At 55.6% G+C, this 22,011-nt stretch overlaps 1 protein-coding gene across 6 annotated transcripts in view; it reads left to right on the forward strand.

Annotated features, from left to right (window-relative positions):
• NDST1 (N-deacetylase and N-sulfotransferase 1) overlaps window positions 1–22,011 on the forward strand; it is a 58,666-nt gene that overhangs the window by 10,126 nt on the left and 26,529 nt on the right. For 2 of the 6 annotated variants that reach the window (XM_045079577.1, XM_045079578.1), the window contains exon 2: window positions 17,784–18,683. In XM_045079577.1, the coding sequence (XP_044935512.1) occupies window positions 18,171–18,683 (513 nt within the window). In that variant the 5' untranslated portion in view covers window positions 17,784–18,170. Of the gene's footprint in view, window positions 1–8,353; window positions 8,677–8,730; window positions 11,567–12,042; window positions 12,239–17,783; window positions 18,684–22,011 lie in introns of those variants that run through there. The other 4 variants (XM_004737817.3, XM_013050921.2, XM_004737819.3 and 1 more) reach the window with 4 other exon arrangements.

Below are 22,011 nucleotides of genomic sequence, written 5' to 3' on the forward strand. Positions count from 1 at the left end.
GCCTTACCGTGGGGGTCTTAGTCCCCACCTGTGGCTCTGTACTTTGTGTTGGGCTTTCCAGGAGCTGCAAGGCAAGGTGGGAGAGTAGAGGGTAGATAGGGAGGGAGGGAGAACCCTCTCTGTATTTCTGGGACTTTCTGGCCCAGGCCCTCGCTTGGTGCCTTGAACATGGCTTTGTCCTGAGGCAGGCTTATGTAACCAGCCAGGCCTGGCCAGACAGGACACGATTCTTAACCTCGTTTTGTCCTCCATTGTCTCTGCCTCCGATGGAGCTGTTGCATTAGCTGACCCGTTCCTCACACTACAGGGATGAAATCGAACCTGTGCTCTGCTGCTGCCCATTGATTTAATCTGGAGGTTTGCTGGTCATGGGGGCCTCTCCCCCTGCCACCTGGGGACAGAGAGAGCTGATGCCTCTTGCCTGCTTTGGGGGCAAAGGAAGGCCATAGGCTAAGGGCCCCTTGATCCATGGCCCATGTGTTTCCAGGGGGTGTGCCTACCTCTCCCCAGGATTTTCTTGCAGGATCTGTCCTGCAGCCCACACCCCTCCTTCTCTCCCCGGAAGCCTTCCTGGGCCCCTCCACTATGGGGAAGTTGGCTTCTACTGAGCTTCACAGCATGTTCTGTGGCACAGTATGTCACTTTCCAGAAAACAGAGGCCACAGGCTGGCAGGCCACATCTTCCCCATGGGCAAGTTCTGCTCAGCCCATGATGAAAATTGAACCGATTGCCGAGAGGAGATTTTACCTAAAAGTCCCGATTTCTGGCTTTGCTTCACAAATTTGGAAGATCAGAACCCCTTGAGCCTGAGTTCTTTGCACACACACCTGGTCTTTCTGGCCATCCAGGTGTCTGAGTTTGTAACTCTATCCTGATGGTGTGGACTGCTTTCTCTCCTGTGCTACATGGTGTGGCTCCTCGTCTTTCTGCTTTGTGAGCTCTTTAAGAGTGGCAGAGGATGGGGGGCTGGCTCCTCTCTGCTCAGAGCATCGTGCTAAGGCTCAGGGCCCTGTACACAGCAGGAGCAAATTAAGTGTTTCCTCTCTGAGCGAAGGTGTGGCAGTGGTGCTCCCTGCCAGCTGCAAAGGTTTCATTTAATCGAGGCCTCTGGATCAGCCTGGGCTGTGGCCCTCGAATCCTCCTCCCAGATAAGCTGTGCTGCTTAGCCACTGACCCAGGTGGCTTCTTAAGCTGTGGATGAACAGTGTCACTGGAACTGTTGTCCCCACGCTGTGCAGCCACAGGGAGGACCATCTCACCTGCAACCGTCCCACGCTTCACTCCCCCGGGGGACTTGGAGGAGTTTCGGGGGACAGGGAGGTAGGGAACAGCAGCCCTCCGATGGCACCAAGTTCAGACTTCTCTGTCCTGGGGGGACGAGAAGGGGGAAGGCAGGGCATCCGTTCGGGTGTTTACCAGCCGGGCCCTCTTCCGAGCCTTTTTCTGCTTTATTCTGCTGCTCAAGTCCATGTGTTATCCATCAGCTCCTTTGTCCAGCTGTCTGTCTGTCCAAGGTTCATTTCACTCTTTCATTGAAATCCTGACCAGCCCCGAGGCCAGCTAAGCTGTCTCCCTTTGGATGAGCTCTTGGCTGAGGGGTTGTAATTGTTCTGGGTACAAGGAAAAGGCGCGGAACTTTAAAAAATTGCATGTAGATTTCAGTCCCCCGTCTTTGGTTCCTTCAGTCAAAGGTACAGCCTCCCTCTCCCCAGAAGGCACAGACATGGGGCTCTGTAGCCAGGTTTTGAGGACCTTGTCTTAACTCTTAAAGCCCCAGGCTGGTAGGGAGGACGCCTGGAAGGCAGCTGTGCTTCATGTCAGCATGCTCCTTTCCGTCTCTGGGCTTCTCCTCTGCCCTCTGTGTGCTAACATACTGGGCTCCTTTCAGTTGTGGCTGAAAGAGCCTTATGAGCCATCCTTGGAGAAGATGACAGTGGGGATCAGCATAGGAGCCAGTGTCTGGGTGGGGATGAGGGCCCCTGTCACTGGGCCAGGCCCAGAGAGCGTTCACATATCTCAGGTAATCATGGGAAGAGGGAGGCTAGAAGCCAGGGCCAGAGTGGACAGGGCCTGTGCTCTGGCTGTCAGGCCCCACAGGGAGGCCCGAGCGCAGGGAAGTTGGAGGTCTAGCCTGTGTGGCCCAGTGAACTGGCACAGGCTGAGGGGTGCCCCAGTGTGTGGTCCTGTGACAGGCAACCCAGGGCTTCAAGTTCAGGCCTCGATAAGCCATTTACAGGTGGGTAAACTGAGGTACATAGAAGAAGGGACTCTATCAGTGTCGCACATGAGAGCATAGAAAGTTGGGCCCAGATTCAGGTGATCTGACTCCCAGGCAAGGCTGCACTCCTGTGTCCCCACCTCCCTCTGCAGGGTCAATGCCAGATCACCGAGCGGGATAATAGTCTGATTGTCTGTGTTGACCTCCACAGTAGGGCCTGGAGAAGTGAAGCCACCACCGTCACAGCCACCCCAGAGGCATGAAACCGGTTGGATGTGCAAATTATCCCTCATATATTCTCCATTTCATTTTTTTCTTCCTTAAGCTGTCTCTGATGGGCCGGCCCCCTTGGTGCCCGTTTCCGCCTGGCACCGGGCTTCATGCTCTTTATTCTGAAAACAAAGCTTCCTTCTGATGGCCCTCCCGCTGGGACAGGGAAAGGGCAGGCGTGGCACTGGGAGGCCCTCCTCCGCCTCCTCTTACTGGGATCATGGGGTTTTGTCAGATGCTGGACCTGGGACCCGGCAGCACTGGGGGGCTGGGAGAGCAGGGATCCACCCCATGGGCCCCGCCATTAAGCCCAGAAGTTCTCCCCCAGTGGCCAAAAGGGTGGGCAAATGTACCAGACAGGAATCAAAGTAAAGCCCTGCTCTGGTCCAGGCAGTCAGTTGTCCCAGCACAGGATGGAGGTCTGGCCAGGAGCTGTTCCTGTGACAACCGTCAGCGTTTCAGCTGACACAGGTGATCAGCCTCCAAGTGACATTGGTCTCCAGGGGCTGCAGAAGCCAAAAGAGATGTGCAGATGAGGGAGGCAGTAATCCCTCATCCAACAATTTTTTTTTTCAAGCATTGACTTTGTTCAGGCAGTTTTTTCTTATCCTGGGACATGGCAGCGAACAAAACAGACCAAGTCCGTGTTTGGGACTCAGGGCTGACATTTCTGGCGGTGAGGTAGAATCAGCAAAGCAACAAACACTGGTTCAGTACTCGCTATTTGTCAGGTGGCAAGAGGCCCCAGGAGGAGAAATAAAGCTTGGTTTGGGGGTAGAAAGAGTGATTTGAGCAAGTGACTCTGCTGTGTTGGGTGGTAGCGGAAGGTCTCCAGAGAGAGGGACAGCAGGCTCCACGAGGGTGGGGGAAGCCATGGTATTTCTGGGGAAGAGCATTTCAGGCACAGGGAACAGCCACGCAAAGGCTTCGAGGCACAGGAAGGAGCTGGTGTGCCTGGGACGGAAGGAAGAGCCATCCTGGCAGGAGATGGGGCCTGAGGGAGTGTGGAGGAGGAGACTGCTGGGCCCTCTGGCCCCTCCAGAGGTCTTTGCTGTTCTGTGTGAGGAAAGGGAAAGCTGCTGAGGACTTGGGACTAGGGTCATACTCCCTTCAGCACACATCGGGGAAGGATCGACTGGGCCACAGCCTGAGAAGAAGCAGGGTACCTGGCCGGGAGGCTTCTGTAGTCACACGGATGAAGAAGGGCTCGGGGTGACCACTGGGCAGAGGCCACCAGAGGTCAGATTCTGGATGGATTTTATAGCATAAGCTGATGGATTAGGTGTGGGGTGTGAGAGGAAGAGGGTGTCCACAGCAAAGACTCTGGCCTAAAGGACTGGAGGGATAGTGTTGTCATTTACCAAGACCGGGAAGGCTGTAGGGGACAAACAGGTTTGGGGAGAGAAATGGAGATTTCAGGTCAGATGTATTAAGTTGGAGCCCTGGCTGGAGTGGTGGGGCACGTGGCTGGTGCCTGCACCAGTGATCCCTGCATGGGTGTGGGGGGGGTGCCCTCCCAGACTGAAAATCTCTCAAGAACAAATGTTCTGGGCCCTTCATGTTCTTTTCGCTCTTCGCAAATCTGCTCCTGCTTTTCCCTTCTGAGGAAAAAGGCAGTTTCTGAGGATTCATTGTCATGGTGGTCCTAGCCTTTCTGCCCAGTGTGCCTCTTGTGGGGGGGCGGTGGAGGGGAGCTCTGGAGGCCTCAGGCCTCAGGCCTTGACCAGGCTCTGCTGCCAGTAGAGAGAGCTTTCACTCTGTGCCTTGGTTTCCCCTCTTCTACACAGAAGGGTTGAGCTGGGCCTCTGAGGGTGGCAGGGTGTTCTTGAGGAGGATGGATTGTACGGCACCTTAGAACCCAGGCTTGGAGTCCAGATAACGGGTGTGAATCCTTGTTCTACCACTTGGCTGTGAGACTCTGGGCCAGTGATAGAACCTCTCTGAGTCTTAGTTTCCTTATCTGTGAAAACAGGCCAACCGCAGTAACTTGTCGGTGTTGCCGTGAGAGTTAAATGGGAAAATCCACACAAAACTCTTAGCTAAGGCTCTGGATATCCCATACTCTGTTAAACACAGGCTTTTAGTCCCAGTGACCTGGGTGGTGGGTCAGGTTAAAGGGTTTTGCCCGGTGACAGTAGGAGCCATGGAAGGTTATGGAGTAGGAGCATGCGACGTGTGTGGTTTTAGGGAAGCCGTGAGTGTGGGGACTTGGCCTGAGTCCTCTTGCTAAGTCCCTGACTCCTCCTGCCTGCCAGAGTGAGAACTGAGGGCCAGGCCCACTGGACTTGCTTGCCCTTCCCCAGCTGAGGGTCCTCACAGACGGCATGAACAGCCTCCGCCTTGCATAGGTCACTCGGGGACAGGATGATTATTTCTCTCAAGTTCTCCTGCAGGACCCCTTGTGTGTACTTCCCAGTGGCTGACTCAAGGGAATATGAATGTGGGGCTTTGAGGGGTGGGTGACATTAAGGGGACTTGAGTTACACGGAGTGCTCTGGACAGGGCCAGTGGGGACAGGGAAGGCTGGGAGTGGCATTCCGCGGGGCACTTGACTGTGCCCTCAGTTCCTGGTCTGGGTCCAGGCTGGGTGGTGCTTTGCTCCAGTGGAGCCGTGGAGAGGTTGACAGCGGGTGGAGGAATGCGGCCCCTCAAGACCCACACTTCACTGGTGCCCAGGCATGCCGGCTGAGCCCTGGGCTTTTGCAAGCCTGTTTCTCGGCAGCTGAGCCATGCCAGGACAGCCAAGGACATTTCAGAGACCCCAGGGCTCACAGCCAGGCTGTCACCAGGCATTGCTTGTTTTCCCAGGGTCCGAGTGATTTTAGGGCTGGAGGGGAGCTCTGGAGATACTCCAGGGACTTTGCTTACAGCGGGTAAATTGAGATCCAGAGAAAGCAAGGCACTTGACCAAGGTCTCACAGGGCCGCCTCCCTACTATCTGTCACCTCCCTCTGTTCCCATGTCCTTTGCTGAGATTCCTGGCCTCCTGCCCGGATGTTTGTAACAGCCTCTGTCTTGTGGGCTCTCTGAGAGCTTTGTTTGTCTTCCTATTCTCATACTCTTGCCTTAACCTGCCAGGCACACAAGCTGTTTGTGTCTGGTGACCTCTCCCCTCGGGTCCCAGACAGAGCAGTGCAAGGTGGAGGTTCTGAGCTTAGACCCCAGAGCCAGTGCTGCCCCCTTCTAGCATGGTGACCTGGGCAAGGTGCCCATGTTCAGAGCCCCAGCAACTCTGTGAAGTGAAACCAGTAGTACTTCGTTTATGAGGATGGTTAAATGAGATAGTATGTGAAACGCCGGATATAAATGGAGTGAACTCTCAGAAATGGTCATTGTTGTAAGTGCTGGTTGAACTGAAAGTCAAGGGCATGAAGGAGTCGACAAAGCTCTGGACCGGGGGGGCACAAGAGGTGGGCTCCAAGTTCACTCTCAAACACTGCCTCGCAATGTGTGTGTGGGGACATCACCCCTCCCCCGGGAACCCCATTTTCCTCATTGGGGAAAGACGGAGGAGATCACCGCTGTTTTTACGAGGTTGTCCTGTGACACTAAAGCAATGGCTGTGAGAAAGCTTTGCATGTGTATAATGATTTCAAAATGGCCCGGCAGGGGCCACAGTGTGCTGTCAGTGACGAAGACACTGCAGCGATGGTGGTGGACAACTGGCTGGGCCGGAGACTGGTCAGTCTGCAAATGCTCAGCTCCCACGCAGGCTTCCCTTCCCTGCCCGCCTGCTCCCGGCCCCCACCAGCCTGCCTTTCACACAGTAGCCTCATTGCTGCACAGTTAGAGGTGTGGGAGGTGCAAAGACCTGCTGGCATCTTCCAGGCCCTTGGGTTTTGGGTTCTCTGTGGCTGATGCCATGGAATGCAGGATTACAGCCAGACACTGGTTCGAATCTCAGCAAAGCACTGGGAGCCTTAGCAATGCTTAACTTCCATGATCCTCAGTTTCCATACCTGTGAGAGGAGGCGCTAATGAAGTAGAGGCCAAGCATCCAGCAGAGGACCAGCACGTGGTTATATTCGGTTCGGGGGAGGGGTTTGTATAATGTGTTTTCTGCCTGGAGTTTATGGACTCACGGGTTTATGGATGGTGGGAAGTGGGGGCCGCTGTGCCCACCTCTGGGGATGAGCTGCAGAGGTCAGTCGCCTAGCTTGGAGCCAGGAGGGCCTTTGGAGCCAGCTGGAACTGTCCATTTTGCGGGTGATTGGGGCAAGTCCTGGAAAGGAGCAGGTGCTTGCTGGGGTCACTGGTGGGTTAGAGGGGAGCTGGGCCTGGGGTCAGGCAAGTGAGACACCTAGAGGCACACCGTAGGGAGCCCTCAATCTCAGGAGCCCCTGGGAGCTGGTGCTCACGTTCAGCCCTGGGCAGGTGCACAGCAACATCTGAGAATGGGTGCCACCTGCCCGTCCATGCCTGCTGCCTCGCCAGCCTCGCCGGCCTCGCTAGCCTCGCCGGCCTCGTTGTAGCCAGGGCTAGGACTGCACCTCCAGTCTCCTGATACCAGGAACTGATTCCCGAGCCTTAGAAGTGCGGGGACACCTGTAAGGCACCTTCTAAGTGGCTCACTGAGTCCCCCTGGGCCCCTTTAAAAGGAATCTGCAATAAGTAGGTCACCGGGCGCTTTCACTCAGTCCGTGCTCTCTGGTTTCTGGGCTCCAGAGAAAGTGAGGCCCTCCCACCTGGCTCCTCTCCCTTCCCTTTCCCTACCAGCTGTGCCTCCATGGAAGCATGTGGGTGGGGGACTCCTGTCGTGGTGACAAGCCCCAGCAAGTCTAGAGGGACGAGGCCACTTCCGTGTGTGTCCCGAGTGAAGCCTCCCGGGTCTCAGCAGGCCTGCGCTGTGCCCACCAGGCCTCCAGGTGATCAGGGAGCATGTGCCGCGCTAAGTGACTCAGAGCTTTCCTTTCCTCTTTATTGCCCCCAACACATCCAGCTGCCCTCGGCTCTGGCCACAGGGCCTGGAGCCTTTTCGGTTTCCCTAAGGCTTTCTTGTCTTGTGGGCAGCCTAGTCCATGCCCCCCATGGGGGGCAGTTTCTCCATCACCTCTGCTGCGCCTGTTGGCTGGGCCTTGGGCAGCCATGAAGAGGTAGTCAAGGCCTCTGCTCCCTGCAGGGGTTCTCAGTTTTCATGCAGGGCTGGAAGGGTCCTGGGCCATCGTTGTGAGGTGACATGGGGGCGCCTGGATAATCAGCCCAGCCTCCATCCCAGGCCCACACATAAAACACTCCATCTTTTTCCCTACTGGAAAAAGGGCCTGAAATCCTGCTGTTAGCAAATAGCCTTGTGCTTTCCTTGGTGTCTTCTAACAAGGCAGGTTCCCTCACAGGTGGGCAGTCTCACATGTTTGCTGCTGCCGAACAAAGCCAAGCTAGCCTGGCCCCTTTGCAGCTGCGTGTGTGACCGTGGCCTAGTTGCTTCTCCTCTCTGGGCTATGTCAGGCCCTTTTTACCCCACACCTCAACATGCTGGCGTGGGTTCTAGGCCTTTTATAACCTGGCAGTTACCCTGCTTCTTCCTCTGCTGGCCGGGGCAGTAGGAAGAACCCGCCAGCTGAGTTGGCATGGGGGCCAGGCCCAGAAGCCGGGGTCACAAATGCTTTGACCGCCAGCTGGTGCCAGTAGACCGTATCAGGCCTTCTTCCTCTCTTTCTCAGGATGCGTGGGGAAACTGAGGTCTGAAGGGGGAAGGGCCTTGTTTGGATCACGGAAGCCCGACAGAGCTGCACTGTCGCAGTCTCTTCGGGTGTTGGCTGCTGCCTTTCTTGAGAGCGTCTGGAGGGCCCATCAGCCCGAGGGCCAGGGACATGCCTTCTCCCCTTCCATGTAAGGCGCCTTTCTTGGGGAGAGGGCGGCTCTGCCTGGGTGTGGGGCAGAATTGGGCAGGACGTCTTCTTCCTGAAGTCCAGGAGGGAGGGGGGTTGGTGGCCTCCAGCAAGGAACTGGTTAGTGAGGGGCCTGGAGGCTTCTGGCAGGGATGGCGGGGATCTCCATTGGTGGCTGGGCTCAGGGCGCCCCAGGGCCACCCCACCCTCTCTCCCTCCCAGGGCGAGGGCTGGGCCGAGAGTAATGCCATTTGTCCTAGCTCAGGGATTAGGTGCGGTGGTGTTAAGTGAGGAGTGTGTGGCCATTAAGAGGGCGCACTGAAGAGAAGCGGAGCCCAGCGCTGCTGCCTGGACATCTGGTGGGTCTCGTCATTCTCTCCCCGGCCTTCCTGTACCCTCTGACCGGGGCCCCTCGCCCCCTCCCTCCTGTCCAGTCTTCCCAGGTCTGTCAGGACGTGTGTGCGCCTGCATGTTCACAGCCACACAGGAGGGGGCCGTTTGGCCTCCAGGCCGGACACTGGACCCTGCCTGCGTTTAGGACCGGAGCAGCTTCCTCAAGTGTCCCAGCCCCCGGGACCGCCCCAGCGAGATGGTTCAGGGCCGACAGGGTGGGTTCCAGATGGAGTAGAAGGATGTGGTGGGAAGGAAGGACTCCGTTTATCTTTATTTAGCTTTTACCTTGTAGCTTCACTGGAGCAGGGCAAGTCCATGGGCCCCCTGGAAGCCAGTAGGTCTGAGAGGTAATGGCTGACTGCAGAGCCGTGGGGCGTAGCTGAAACAGTGAGGTCCCAGGGGGCTCAGGAAGTCACATTCGTGACTTTGGTCCTGTCCGCACTGTGCAAACCACGGCATGTCAAAGCCAGAAGGACCCCCGAGAAAGTTCCCATGTCCTTGTTTTGTTGTGTGGTGGGTGACATCGGTCACAGCCATCCTGATTTGTTTGGAACATGGTATGGTCTCTTTCTAGGGGGAGCTCATGAAGAGTTGTTACAGATTCTCAGAGGGTTCTGTAACCCCAGGATGTCACAAATGTCTGTTCCAGTCCACATCCCTCATTGTCCAGTAGAGGAAGCAGGGGCTAGAAGTAGGGAAGGGTCTTGTCCAGAGGTGCATGGGGAAGCACGTGGAGGGCTTGGGATGCCGGTGTGGACTCCAGGAACCACGTGGATTTTGGCTTTTGCGTCTGTGAGATGGAAGACCACCCCCCCACCGACATTGCCTGTTTCTTGGAATCTCTCAGGGGGCATCCGGTGACCTGGGGTGGGCACACGGAAGGACGGAGACTGGGGCTGCCTGGCATTGCCCAGCTCTCCTGCTGGGGTGGCAGGCAGGGTGGGGCAGGTGTATGGGGCATGAAAAACTTGTTTCTACTTCACTGGGAAGAAATGGTGAGTAAATGAGGTCATGATAGTACCTGGTGTGCACCAGACCTGTGAAGCAAGATGGTCACTGTTGTCCTCTGAGCTCGCTCTCCAAGTTGACATCTCCTGCTTCTGACTCTCACTCCTGCCTCTCTCTCTTCTTCCTTCACATGAGACCTTTGCCTGGGGTATTGGGGCAGCCCCCTTTCTCATGTAGACACCTGCTTGTCAGAGATGACAGAGGCCCCTGGGGACAAGGGAAGCTGAAGGCCCTCTGGCTGAGGTCTTCTTGCCTTTCTGGGAGTCTGTGGTGTCCTTCCTGGCCAGTGAAGGCTTTCCCATCCCTGGAGAAATTGGGTCAGTCTGTGTTTACACAGCTGGGGCTGGTGATTTGCGGGAGGCCTCAGACCTGGGTTAAGAATGGTGTGGAATGCTGGGCATGAGGACTATAGAGGGGCTACAAATAGGGGCCCCAAGGTGAGCTGGCTTGGAGTCATCCTAACCGCTGCCCAGCTGTGGGACCTTCAGTCAGTTGCTTAGCCTCTCTGAGCCTAAGTTTCCCCGGCTATAAAGTTTGTGTATCAGTGACCCCACCTCTCAGGGTGTGAGGGTTGGGTGTAACAGATCAGGGGAAGCTCTCATCACAGTCCCAGTGAGTTACCAGGAGCTCAGCCAGAACTGGCTGCTGTCAGCGAGGGAGGTTATGATATTTGCAAGGAAATATCATTCCATTTCTTTTGAGTGCCTATGATCTGAGCCTAAGAAAAATGGGAATGGATTTGGCACTGTCACAGATGGATTTGCGGGCTGAGGGGAGAGAGCCCTATTTGGGGAAGCTTCTTGGGGGGAGCGTGCCCTGTGATGGCCTGCCCACCCCGGTCTGTGTTAGGAGCTTCAGCAGGGACTGGAGGCCAGTGGGTCCTGACCTGTCTTGCTCCTCACTCCGCCCCTCCCCATAAGCTGGTTGGTTTGTTCGCTTGGTAAACCCTTTTCTTTCTTCAGAGCCAGTACAAAGGTAAACTCCCAGCTCAGGCTTTGTTGGCGGAAAGACAAATTCTCAACAAGTGGGGTCTGAGTTCCTGAGGTCTTTTTTGTTGCGCATTCCGTGCTGTGGGGAACTCAGAACAAATCCCAGGCTGGGAACCGGGGAGGGAACCAGCACTTTATGCTTTGTTCGGTTGTTGATTGATGGATGATTTGTGAGTCTTCTTCCAAGACGGACCAGGAGAGGCTGCTTTTGATGTTAAAACACACATAAAATGGATGGAAACAAAAACAGAAAGAGCACCATTCAAAGGGAGCAGAGAGTGGGACGTGCGGGGCAATGGTGAGAGCCGTGCCAGGGGAACCCGTGCAGGACGGGCCTGGGCTCTGGAGCCGGGCGGCCTGTGTGGGATCCCAGTCACCCACTCGTTAGCTCTGTGAGCTGGGGCAAGTCCCAGGCCCCCTCCAGGCCTCACTGTCCTCGTCTGTAATGTGAGGGGAAGGTAGGTCGGGGTGCTGTGGCACGGGTTAATAGCATAGAGCACAGGCGTATTTGTGTCTAATAAATGAAAGTTCATATTATTAATGCCATTTAGCTTGGAGATAGCTCATGGCAGATCCAAAAAGGGGAAGGGAACTGGCAGGGGCCCATTTCTCTTGAGCACCCGCCGTGGGTAGGAGAGCACTTCTGCTTTGGAGAGCCTTTGGTGAAGTCGGGGGACCTGTATTGTAGTCGGGGAGCAGCCGGCGTCTGGCAGCATGCGTCCGGCATTGCATGGTGGGACACAGAGCGGGGTAGCTCACCTAGGACTTTGAAATACAGCCGGCGGAGTCCAGCTCCGCGGCTGAGGCTGGCCGTGGAGGAGGATGGGCAGGGTTTTAATGGACAAGAAAATGAGTCTGGGTAGGTGGGGGTGGTGGCGGGGGGTCCTTTCCTCTCGGCGGGGGGGGGGTCTCTGTGTCCCTGCGTGTTCACAGCAGGGTGGGCTGCACACTCTGCAACCCCGAGACTCAGAGCCAGACTGCCGACAGTCCCTGGGTGGCAGCCCTGGACTCCAGGGTGACTGATGGGCAGCAGCTTGGCCCGCAGCCAGGCGGCACTGCGGGCCTGTGGGGGATGGGGTGTGCGGTGAATTCCAGCAGAGGAAGGGATTTGCTTCTGGTTCGGCCTCCCAGGGGTGTCATTGGGCTGGAGAGACTCCGGCACAGCTGGGAAGCAAATGTGGAGGATTTTCTCTGCGCTGTATGTGGTGGGTGGGGCAGGCTGAGACTGGGTGGCTGGCGGAGCTGGGCGACTGCGGGGTGTGGCCGGGTGGTGGGTGGTGGTGTGATTGTGCTGGGGGTGTGACAGGCTGGGAGGGGCGGGGTCAGCTGTGGGGAGTGGCCCTGGGATTGCCTGTGGGGCTCCCCGAGCCTGGGCCGGCAGCCACCCCTCCTCCCCCAAGCCCGGGTGCCCATTCACAGACTTTTGAAGCTGTTTGCTTCCCACCCCACACTTGGCGCCTGTGGCCCAGATGGCTGAGATGACACCGCTTGAACATACCGGCACCCTGTGAGTCTGTGCATTCGTGTGCGTGTGAGTATGGGGGTATGGGGGCAGTGTTGGGAATTCCCGAGGCAGGAAATAAAATCGGGGCTCGGTGAATATGCGGGGCTGCAGGGACCTTCCTGCGTCTGCCCAGCAGCAGCAGCAGCACACCAGAGACACAAAACCTCGGGGCCCCCAAAAAAGCCTACATCTTCAGTGTCCAGTGCCACGCTTGGTGCCTCGTGCCGCTTAATAAGTACTGAAAAGAGGGGGTGGGCCTGGGCTTTTTGCTTGTCCCCACCTTCCAGTGTGCTCCCAAACCTGACCTCCTTTCTTCTCCGCCTGGATCCACTGTGGATTTGATCTGTGGCCTTGGACCAGGTGCTTCCCAAGCCTCAGTTTCCAAATCTGTGAAATGGCTAGTCATTGTATTAAGCCATATCACCCTGCGCCAGGCCCTGAGCTGTTTGATACACATTGTCTCTGTTAGTTTTGGCAGCAGCCCTGTGAGATAGTAATTGTTATGAAGCCTGTTTTCCACCTGGGGAAACCAAGGCTCAGAGAGGTTGAGGGATTTGCTCAAAGATCCCAAGGCTGGTAAATAACAGAGGCAAGGTTCAAGCCCATGGAGGCTGGCTCCAGTTGGAGCCCTTCACCGTAAGGCCCGCAGCTAGCACACTGCCACCTCTCCCGATGGGTGGGATGCAACAGGGAATGACAGGTGCTGCCCTTCCCAGGAGGTTGGGTGCACACAGTAGACGTCGAGTCTGTGAAGGCTGCTTATTAGGTGCGCCTGCCCTAGGAAAGGCACAGGAAGCTGAGCCTCAGAGAGCTTGCGTTCTCAGAGAGCTCCTGGAGTCTACCTGACCATCTAGGGCAGAGCCAGACCCTAATTTCTCGATAGCTTGGTCTCTGGAAGGCCCTTGGCCTCTGCCTCCTTTCTCTCCAGGACCTGGAGAGGATTGTGGGGGAAGCAGAGCATTTTGGAGTTGGGGGGGGGTGAGGGGTAAGGAGTGACTTTCAACTCCTGAGCAGTGGCCACAGTTACCGTGGTATTTCCCGAAAGTGCACCGTTGCCATGGCATCTCCATGACGACCAGAGCATCTCATTCATTATCCCCAGCACCTTGGCAGAAAGAGCTGGGCCTAGGGCTGGGAGAGCACAGTGGGAGCCTGGCTCAGGGCTCGAGGTCTCGGTCACTGAGGCCCCCTCCCACTGTCCCCTGTTGCAGGCAAGGTGTCCCTGCCAGGATCTGGAGCCGGCTGCTCTGTCTCCCGGGGTCTGGGTTCAAATTTCAGCTCTGTCAGGGACTAGCTGTGTGATTTTGGGCAAGTGACTTAACCGCTCTGAGCCTCATTCTCCTTGACGGTAAATGTAAATGATGACACTAGTAATTACAAGGCTTAGATGAGGTTAGGTGTGTAAAAGCACTAAACATAGTGCCCAGGCTTGTGGTAAGTGCTTGAAACATGTAGCAGTAAAAATAACAATGATGATGATTGTGACGTTATCACTGTTATTATTTTTATTATAAAAGGCCCTTAGGGAGACTCCGCATGGAGGAATGAAAGACCAAATTTGAAGTTAGGAAGGAAACCCATTTGAGTCAAGATTTAGCGGTTTTCTGTGTGACAGCAAGTCATTTCGCTTTGGAGCCTCAGTCTCCTTATCTGTAAATTGGGAGTAATAACAGCTCATTATGCCTCATTCATACCTTGAATACTTAATTAGAACCTATGCCTGGGGAGAGCGGTGGGGGTTGCTGTAATGAATCAGACTTGTCCCTGCCCTTCAGGGCACCCAGGCGTGTGGGGAAAGAGGAGAAATGAAATTAGTATTTGTAGGGGGCCCTCCATGTGCCAGCTGCCAGAAGCCTGGCAGGGCCTGCCCCAGCATAGGTCAGTAAGTCCTCCTCCTGCTCCAGGATCTGGTGGCTCCAGGTTGCAGAGTTGTATATGGAAACACCTCGAGTCCACTCTGTGTGGACCTTACACCCAGGTGCACCCAGGGACTGGGCAGGAAGTCAAATGAGGGAAGGAGGAGGTCGGCTGTGGGACTCTATGGCCTCTGGGGATGAGTGCCCAGTGTCAGCAGAACATGCTCTTTTTAAAGAAAAGTTAGAAGTTCTAACTTCTATGTGAAATCTCCTGATTTTGAAATATTGATAATGAATCTCAAATTTAAGAAAAATGCTGTGCTAGCCAAAGAATGCACATTTGCATCCTGTTTTGGCCTGAGGGGCCTGGCTTTCCAGTTCCACTCTGTGGAGAGGGGATGGGGCCAGGCAGAAGCCTGAGGAATGGGACTTGGGGGCAGGAAAGAGGGTGGTGCATGGGGATGGCCTCAGAGAGGTGATGACATTGGAACTGGGGTCTTGAAGGATGAGTAAGTATCCCAAGGGGGATGGGGAGGCATTCCGGCAATGGGAACTTGGTGAGCACAGGCTTAGATGCATGACCAAGACTGGTGACTGGCTGGGCGAGGCTGGAGTTCAGGAAGACTGCTGGCAATGTCGCCAGCAAGACCCAGGCAGGGCCAGGGCATCAAGGGAGGGAGGGCACCGAGACCTCAGCCTCCAGCTGTTCCTGGAGGACTTGGTGGCTCCAAGGGGATTAGAAACCCCCCAGTTCCCCATCCTTGAACCACAGGGGCCCTGGAATGCAGGCGCGTGTGGAGGGTCTCGAATGACTGGCTCCAGGCCCTCATGGGGGTTGCAGTGGTGGGGGGCAGTGCTGGAGGCTCCTCTTGCCAGCAGCGTCTCATGCTCCCCCGCCCCCCACTTCAGAGTATTTGGCTTCTCTGGGGACGGGCTAGTCGACCCACTTTCTTTCTCCCTTTACCCTCTCCTGAGCCTGGGCTTCGTCGCGGCTTCCTCCCTGGCCTCCTGGCCTCTTACCACATCTGACCTTTGCCCGTCCGTGTGGCTCCAGGGAAAGGCCACAGGCTCTGAAAATGGGGATTTGGGCTTCTGAGGACTGACTGTCAGAGGCTTGAGAGAGCATGGAGCTGACTTGACCGAGCTTTGTGGGCTCAGTTCTTGTCCACACTGGGCCTCCATTCACCAAGCAGCCAATGTGCACAGGGAGAGGGGCTGACCCCAATTTGGTGCTGTGTGCCGAGCACGGTCTGTGTGCTTTTTATGTGTCAACTCACTTAATTTTCACAGCTCTGGGAGCATGTCAGACTTTGCTGTTTTACAGATTAGGAAACTGGGAGCACCGACAAGTTAAATAACTTGCCCAAAGTCACACGGCTGCTGGGAGGCTGCGTGAGTGTGAATGAAGCTGGCTGCTTCCAGTCTGCATGTAACCGCAAGGCTTTCTTACAGTAGCACTTTAGGTCCTCTGGTGGGTTTGAGGGTAGGGGTCTGGATTCCTTGTAATTGTTACAGGATTTTGAAGCATATATGTGTATTCTTTATGGGAAAATGTTGTCAGATTCCCATAGGGGTCTAGGACCCCCAGATGCCTGAGACTGCTGGTTGCATCATTAACGGGGACACTGTAAGTCTGTTCATGCAATTGACCAAGGGCCAGTGATCATAGCATCTAGGCCTGCAGGGGAAGTACGGTTGGGTGGCTGGAGTGGCTAGATATCCTCAGGTGTGGTAGGCTGGCAGGGCACCAGCCAGGCGCTGTACCTCTCCACCCACTGTGCTGTGGTCCTGGACCCAAGGCCAAGAGGTGGGGCTCGCTGTGACCACAGGGCAGAGGGCTGCCCTTATCAGTGGGAAATGGGATGCAGTTGCAAAATGGGAATAAACAGGACTATCACCCCAGCCCTCCAGCTGTTCCAGGAAACCTGTTCCCTCTTGCTTTGCTCTCAGCTAGAGTGACAAGGAGTCCCTGGAAAGCTCGGCTGGGTCTCTTATCTCCAAGCTGAGGCATGTGCCTCTCCCTATTCCACCCACAGCCCCCCTCCCCCCAACTTGTTCTCCTGGTCAGTTCAGGTACCACTTCCTCCAGGAAGCCTTCCTTGATCCTGCTCCTCCTGAAGAGTTAAGTCCCCCTGAGTTCTCTCAAATGCCCTTCTCCCACTACCACACTCCTCCCCTGCATTGTAGGTGTCTGTTTTCTTGGCTACCTTGGGTTCCCCATGGTGCTGGCATATAGTAGGGACTGAATTGCAGAATATGGGAGGTGGGAGAGCCCCTCTGAGAATGACCCAAGCTCCTCTCTGACAGGCAGGAGGCCCAGAGAGGGGTAGGGGTGTGCTCTGAGTCACACAGCACGTCATTGGCAGAACTGGGAGTGGCACGGGTGTCTGGGACATATTCTCATTTCCCACTCCTGCCTCATGCTTCTGAGCACATCTTCTAAAAACATTTTTTTTTTTTAAATTTTCACAAACGTGGTAAATGATGATTGTAGAAAATTTAGGAAACAAAAAGAAGAAAATAAAAATTATTCGGACATAATCATCGTTAACATTTTGGGCTTTTTGTTGTTGTTGTTGGGATTTGGTACGAGTTTCTGGCTTACACATAACAATTTTTAACAGAAATGTGACCACGCAGACTGTTTTTATAAACGTTTTCCTCTTTAACAACATGTGTGGCAATTATATTTTTGTGTCAGTAAATGTCCTTCTTTCACATCTTGTAGAAGTGGTAAGTGGCTGCCTGGGATTCTGTCTGATGCTTGCATCATAGTTGCTAAGGACAGTCCCCTGTTGCTGGGCATTTGCTATTACAAGCAGCATGGGGATTCAGATTCTTGTGGGGAAATCATCACACATGCCTACAGTTACAACCCCTGCGATCGTAAGTTCCTAGAACTGCTTTTGTTGGGTCTCCGGTTTGCTGGGGCCAACACTCAGCACACCAGATAGTGTCTTGGGCCTGGGAGGGATTTTCAACATCTTCACCCCCTAGTCTGGGCCTGAGGATTCTAGTCACTCCCTGGCTGTGCCCACCCAGACCCTCAAGCCTTTTGTCCCCATCTCTCTCCTGCTGGCTTTCAGCAGCTGCTTCCACTCATGTGCAAGGGGGACTGGGTTTGGGTGTGTGGTCTCCATTGACTTTCCAGTGAGACCAATACGGGTGGCCTGCTCTGGGCGGAGGATAGAGCTGAAGGGGACCCAGGAACCCCAAGTTCTGGCTGCCTGATGAGGCGGCTGAGCCCATTCAGAGAGAGAAATGGGGGAGGGGCACTGTGGGTGAGGAGGAGATGGTGAGGATGGGGTGTTCAGCCGTGATTTAGAATTCCGCCTCCGACTCCCAGGCCTTCGGATGTTTGTTTCACCTTGTCCTTCCTGCTTCTGGGGGTCTCTTGGTCTGGTCTTGGTCTCTGTAATTACAATGAATAGCAACCACCATCGCAGACACCGTGTTGTCCCCATTATGCACATTAGGACAGGGGGCTTACACGCTGAGCCTCTTGTGAGGCAGGTACCGTTGTCAGCCCAGTTTTACAAGTAGGGAAACTGAGGCTCAGAGAGATTATGAGGCTTGTATGACATTGTGCAGCCAGGTTGGGCAACAGTGCTTGAGTGTGGGCCCACCGAGGTCCAGTCCTGTGTGTCCGCAGTCAGCAGACCCCCGAGAGCCCACTCTCTGACTTTTCACCCCCGGCTCTCCTCACCTCTCCACAGCCTTGGCCCCGGGGGCCCCACGGAGCGAACGACATGTGGCCGTCCCTGGCCGGCCCAGCGTCCTTCGGCCCACTGCGCAGCCCCCCCAGGAGGCCCTGACGCCCTGGGGGCACTTCTCCTGTGCACAGAACCACGTGGGGGTTTGCCATGGTGACATAAAGGGGCACAGAGGAAGGAAGGAGCGCGACCGGCCTGCGGACTGTGCCCCTGGCTGGGAGGAAGGGCCGGGGGCCCAGACCCTCCACTCCTGCTGCCCACCGAGGGCTGCGCTTGCTCAGTGTCTGTGAAACTGTTGCTCAGTGGACGACTCTGGTGTCTCCTCCTGCGTGGGGCCTGGGGGTGGCCAGGGCAGGTGGGCCTCCGGCGGCCGAGGTCTCGGGGGCCAGGATGCCTGCCCTGGCGCGCCTCCGGAGGCTGTGTCGGCACGTGTCCCCGCAGGCTGTCCTCTTCCTGCTGTTCGTCTTCTGCCTGTTCAGCGTTTTTGTCTCAGCCTACTACCTGTATGGCTGGAAGCGGGGCCTGGAGCCCTCGGCGGATGCCCCTGAGCCAGACTGTGGGGACCCGCCCCCTGTGGCCCCCAGCCGCCTGCTGCCACTCAAACCCATACAGGCAGCCACACCCTCCCGCACGGACCCACTGGTGCTGGTGTTTGTGGAGAGCCTCTACTCCCAGCTGGGCCAGGAGGTCGTGGCCATCCTGGAGTCTAGTCGCTTCAAGTACCGCACGGAGATCGCACCGGGCAAGGGGGACATGCCCACGCTCACCGACAAGGGCCGTGGCCGCTTTGCCCTCATCATTTACGAGAACATCCTTAAATATGTCAACCTGGACGCCTGGAACCGGGAGCTGCTGGACAAGTACTGTGTGGCCTACGGTGTGGGCATCATCGGCTTCTTCAAGGTATGCGGGGCTGGGGGGGGGGGTCCCCGAGCAGTTCATAGGTCTGGCTGAGTTTGGGTCCCCATTTCGATCTGTACTCGGTAGCTGAGTGTCTGACTTTTCTCATCTGTAAAATGGGTATATAATGGTAGCGCCTACCTCCTAGGATTGTCATGAAGGAGAAGTGGGTGAGGATCTGTAAAGCACTTGGAGCACACAGTGCCTGCTGTCTACTAAGTGCCTTTTAAAAACTAGCTTTTCGGGGTGCCTGGGTGGCTCAGTTGGGTAAGTGTCTGCCTTCAGCTCAGGTCACACGATCTCAGGGTCCTGGGATGGAGCCCCACATTGGGCTCCGTACTCGGCAGGGAGTCTACTTCTCCCTCTGCCCCTCCCCACAGCTTGTGCAAGCTCGCGCTTGCACTCTCTGACTCTTTCAAATAAAATCTTTAAAAAATATGTTAGCTTTTATTAGGAGCACATGGCAGGGGGATTGCCCAGCACACAGCAGGGACTTGCCTAAAGGAAGCCCCCGGAACAGTTGTGAGGTGGGAGAGGCTTGCTGCTGTGAACAAGGGACGAGGTGTGCCCTCATTTTGCAGATAGGCAGACCAAGGCGTGGGAAGGTTATGTATCTGAGGCTAGGTAGCCTGGAAGTAGGCGAGCCAGAATTTGAACTCCAATTTAGGTGGTCTGGGCTCTTGATCCTGTGCTCTTTCCTCTTGGCTCTGGTGGGCTGTGGCATTTACGCACCTCCTGAATAGAGCCATTTTGCATTGGAGGAAAGAGGAAAAAGAAATCCCAACAGGCAGGTAAGCTGCTCTGGGCTCCATGGGGGCACCCAGAACGACTGCTGGGATCAGAGTCTTTGCTGAAAGTGTTGTGAAGAAGCTGTCCATGGGGAGCAGCTGGTTGGGGGAATCTAGAGGCTCTGGCTTCAAGATGGGCGGTATGGACTCTAGGTAGGTGCTTGGGGACATTCAGCAAATATTACTGCATGCTGACTGTGTTCCAGGTCCTTTGCTAGGCACTGGGGACATGGGAGTAATTGAAGTAGGCAGAGTCACTGCTGTCACGGAGCTGACATTTCAGTGCAGTGGGGTGGGGTCAGTGACAGGCAATGAACAAGTAAACGCCCCATGTGGCAAATGGTGATAAGTACGAGAAGGAATAAAGCCGGGAAAGGACACAGGGAAGTAATGGGTATGGGCAGTTGACACTGTTTTTGATAGAAGGGCCACTTTGACAAAGAGGCTGGAAGGAGGGGAGACAAGGAGTCACATAGTTCTCGGCACAAAGGGCCCTCCAGGCTGAGGTGACGTTAGTAAGTATGCAGGTCCTGAAGCAGGTTCTTTGTTGGCATGAGCCAGGAGAGGAGCGGGAGTGGGTCAGAAGGGGCGCGTGTCTGCCAGCAGGGCACCCTCTGTCCCCAGGCATTCGTGAGCACCCCTGTGCCCTGGACCCTGGGCTCGGTGTGGGGCGGAGCCTGGTCCAGAGGAGGTTCCCACGGTGTGTCCTTTCCCACATGAGTGCAGCAGGATGCTCTGAGAGTAAAAGAAGGTTTTATGGGCCAAGAAATTGAAGGCCCTTAGAAGTCCTGCAGTGGAGCAAACCTGGTGAGATTTGTTCCCCAGCTGGCTTGATCACAGAGGCCTTTATTTTACAGAGCATCCTCTGGGAAACGCTGGCCTGGTTTATGGCTTTTCATCTGCCAGAACCTCAGACTGCCTCTGCTGTCTGTTTTTTCTTTTCTCGTGGACTCTTCCGTTCCCTGCCATGAACTTCATTAAGTTTGATCCAGAGCCCCAGCCCTGAAGAACATCACAATGGCTGGTACTTACCGAGTGCTGCCCCAGCCCAGTGCACTGTCCGTGCGCTTCGTGTGAAGAATGAACTCACCCATCACCCACCAGCCATCCTCTAGGGGAGGTAGATATCGTCCTGATTTTAAGAGAAAAGGAAACTGAGGCAAAGAGGGGTGAAGAGATGTGCTTCCACTCCTTTCTCTAATAAGCACAGATCCAGGATTTGAACCCAGGCAGTCTGGCTGCAGAGGCTTTAGTCATAACCACCATGTGATGAATCCAGGGCCTCAGATGCCCCTTTTGGAGTATAATTTGCATCTGAGCACAGAACTCCTGTAGTCTCCAGGGACCAGGCCGGGGGCACAGTTGGTGTACCAGAGCTTGGGTCCTGTCTAGCCCCAGTTTTTGGCTCTACAGAAGGTGGACATGGGGCCCCAGGGAGCAGAGGGACAGGCTCACTGTCTCTCGGGGTCAGGGGGTTGGCGGCGCAGTCTGTGGAAGTTCCAGTCTCCATGCTCTTCTACCATACTGCGTGAGACAAGACTGCTGCTTGGTCTTGAGCTGGGGCCTGTGACTTTCTGCTCAAACAGAGCCCTCTGGTGGTCAGGCTCCATCTTTTGGCTCTTTGCACAAGGCTTGCGTTGGTGCAATGTGTTGGACCTGTCAAACCCAAAGGGTCTCTGCACTCCAGAGGTCTGGAGACACTCGCTTGCCAAATTTCCCAGGTGCTGGATTCCCAGATCAGTGTTAGAGCAGGGGCTGAAGAGTCCGGACCCTCGTTCATATCTTTCTGTCATTTATAAGCAGAGGGACCCGGGGCAGGATCTTCAACCCATCTGTGAAGTGGGGCCGTGCTGAAGATGACAGTGGGTGGCACCCTGAGCCACCCATTAAATGGCAGCTAGTCTTGCTTTGTCATCACCGTGTTCAGCAAATACAGCTGGCAGTCGGTCGCCTCTGTCTGTCTCATGGTTCTGACGGGCACGCGCCTCTGGGAGGTCCTGGGGGGTCAGGGCTGATCTTCATCGATAGCCTTGGTTCCTGACATCATTGTATCTCAACCTCATGACTCCAGAGGCCCTGGAGCTGACCACATCCTAGCAGGGGACTGACAAGGGCTGCCCAACCTCTTTTATCGCACACTTACTATGTGCCAGATGCTGAATGCATTGCTTTGTGGGCCTTATCCTGGGTAAGTCTCGTGACCACCCTGTGAAGGAGGCATTTTATTTTCAGGAGTAAACTGAGGCTCCAAGCAGAGTAGCTGTTTGCAGTAACATGGCCAGTAAGTCAGGGCCGAGGTTAGACCACCACCACACTCCTGCCTTCCAACCCAGCCACGCACGGGCATGTCAGTGCAAACAGACAGACGGACTGGGGGACCGATACCCACAGAAGACCCCTTTGGGGGGTGTCCCAAGGTCATCCATCTGGTTACTAACAGAGTCTGTATTGGGCCTCCTGATTCCCGGGTCAGGGCCCTTCCTCCCTCTACCTGCATGACTCCGTTGGGAGATTTGGTGTCTCCTGAGTGGGTCCTCAGTGCT

This window comes from Mustela putorius, unplaced genomic scaffold, assembly GCF_011764305.1.
Source record: "Mustela putorius furo isolate JIRA1106 unplaced genomic scaffold, ASM1176430v1.1 tig00000407_pilon_pilon_pilon, whole genome shotgun sequence".
Lineage (NCBI taxonomy): Eukaryota > Metazoa > Chordata > Mammalia > Carnivora > Mustelidae > Mustela > Mustela putorius.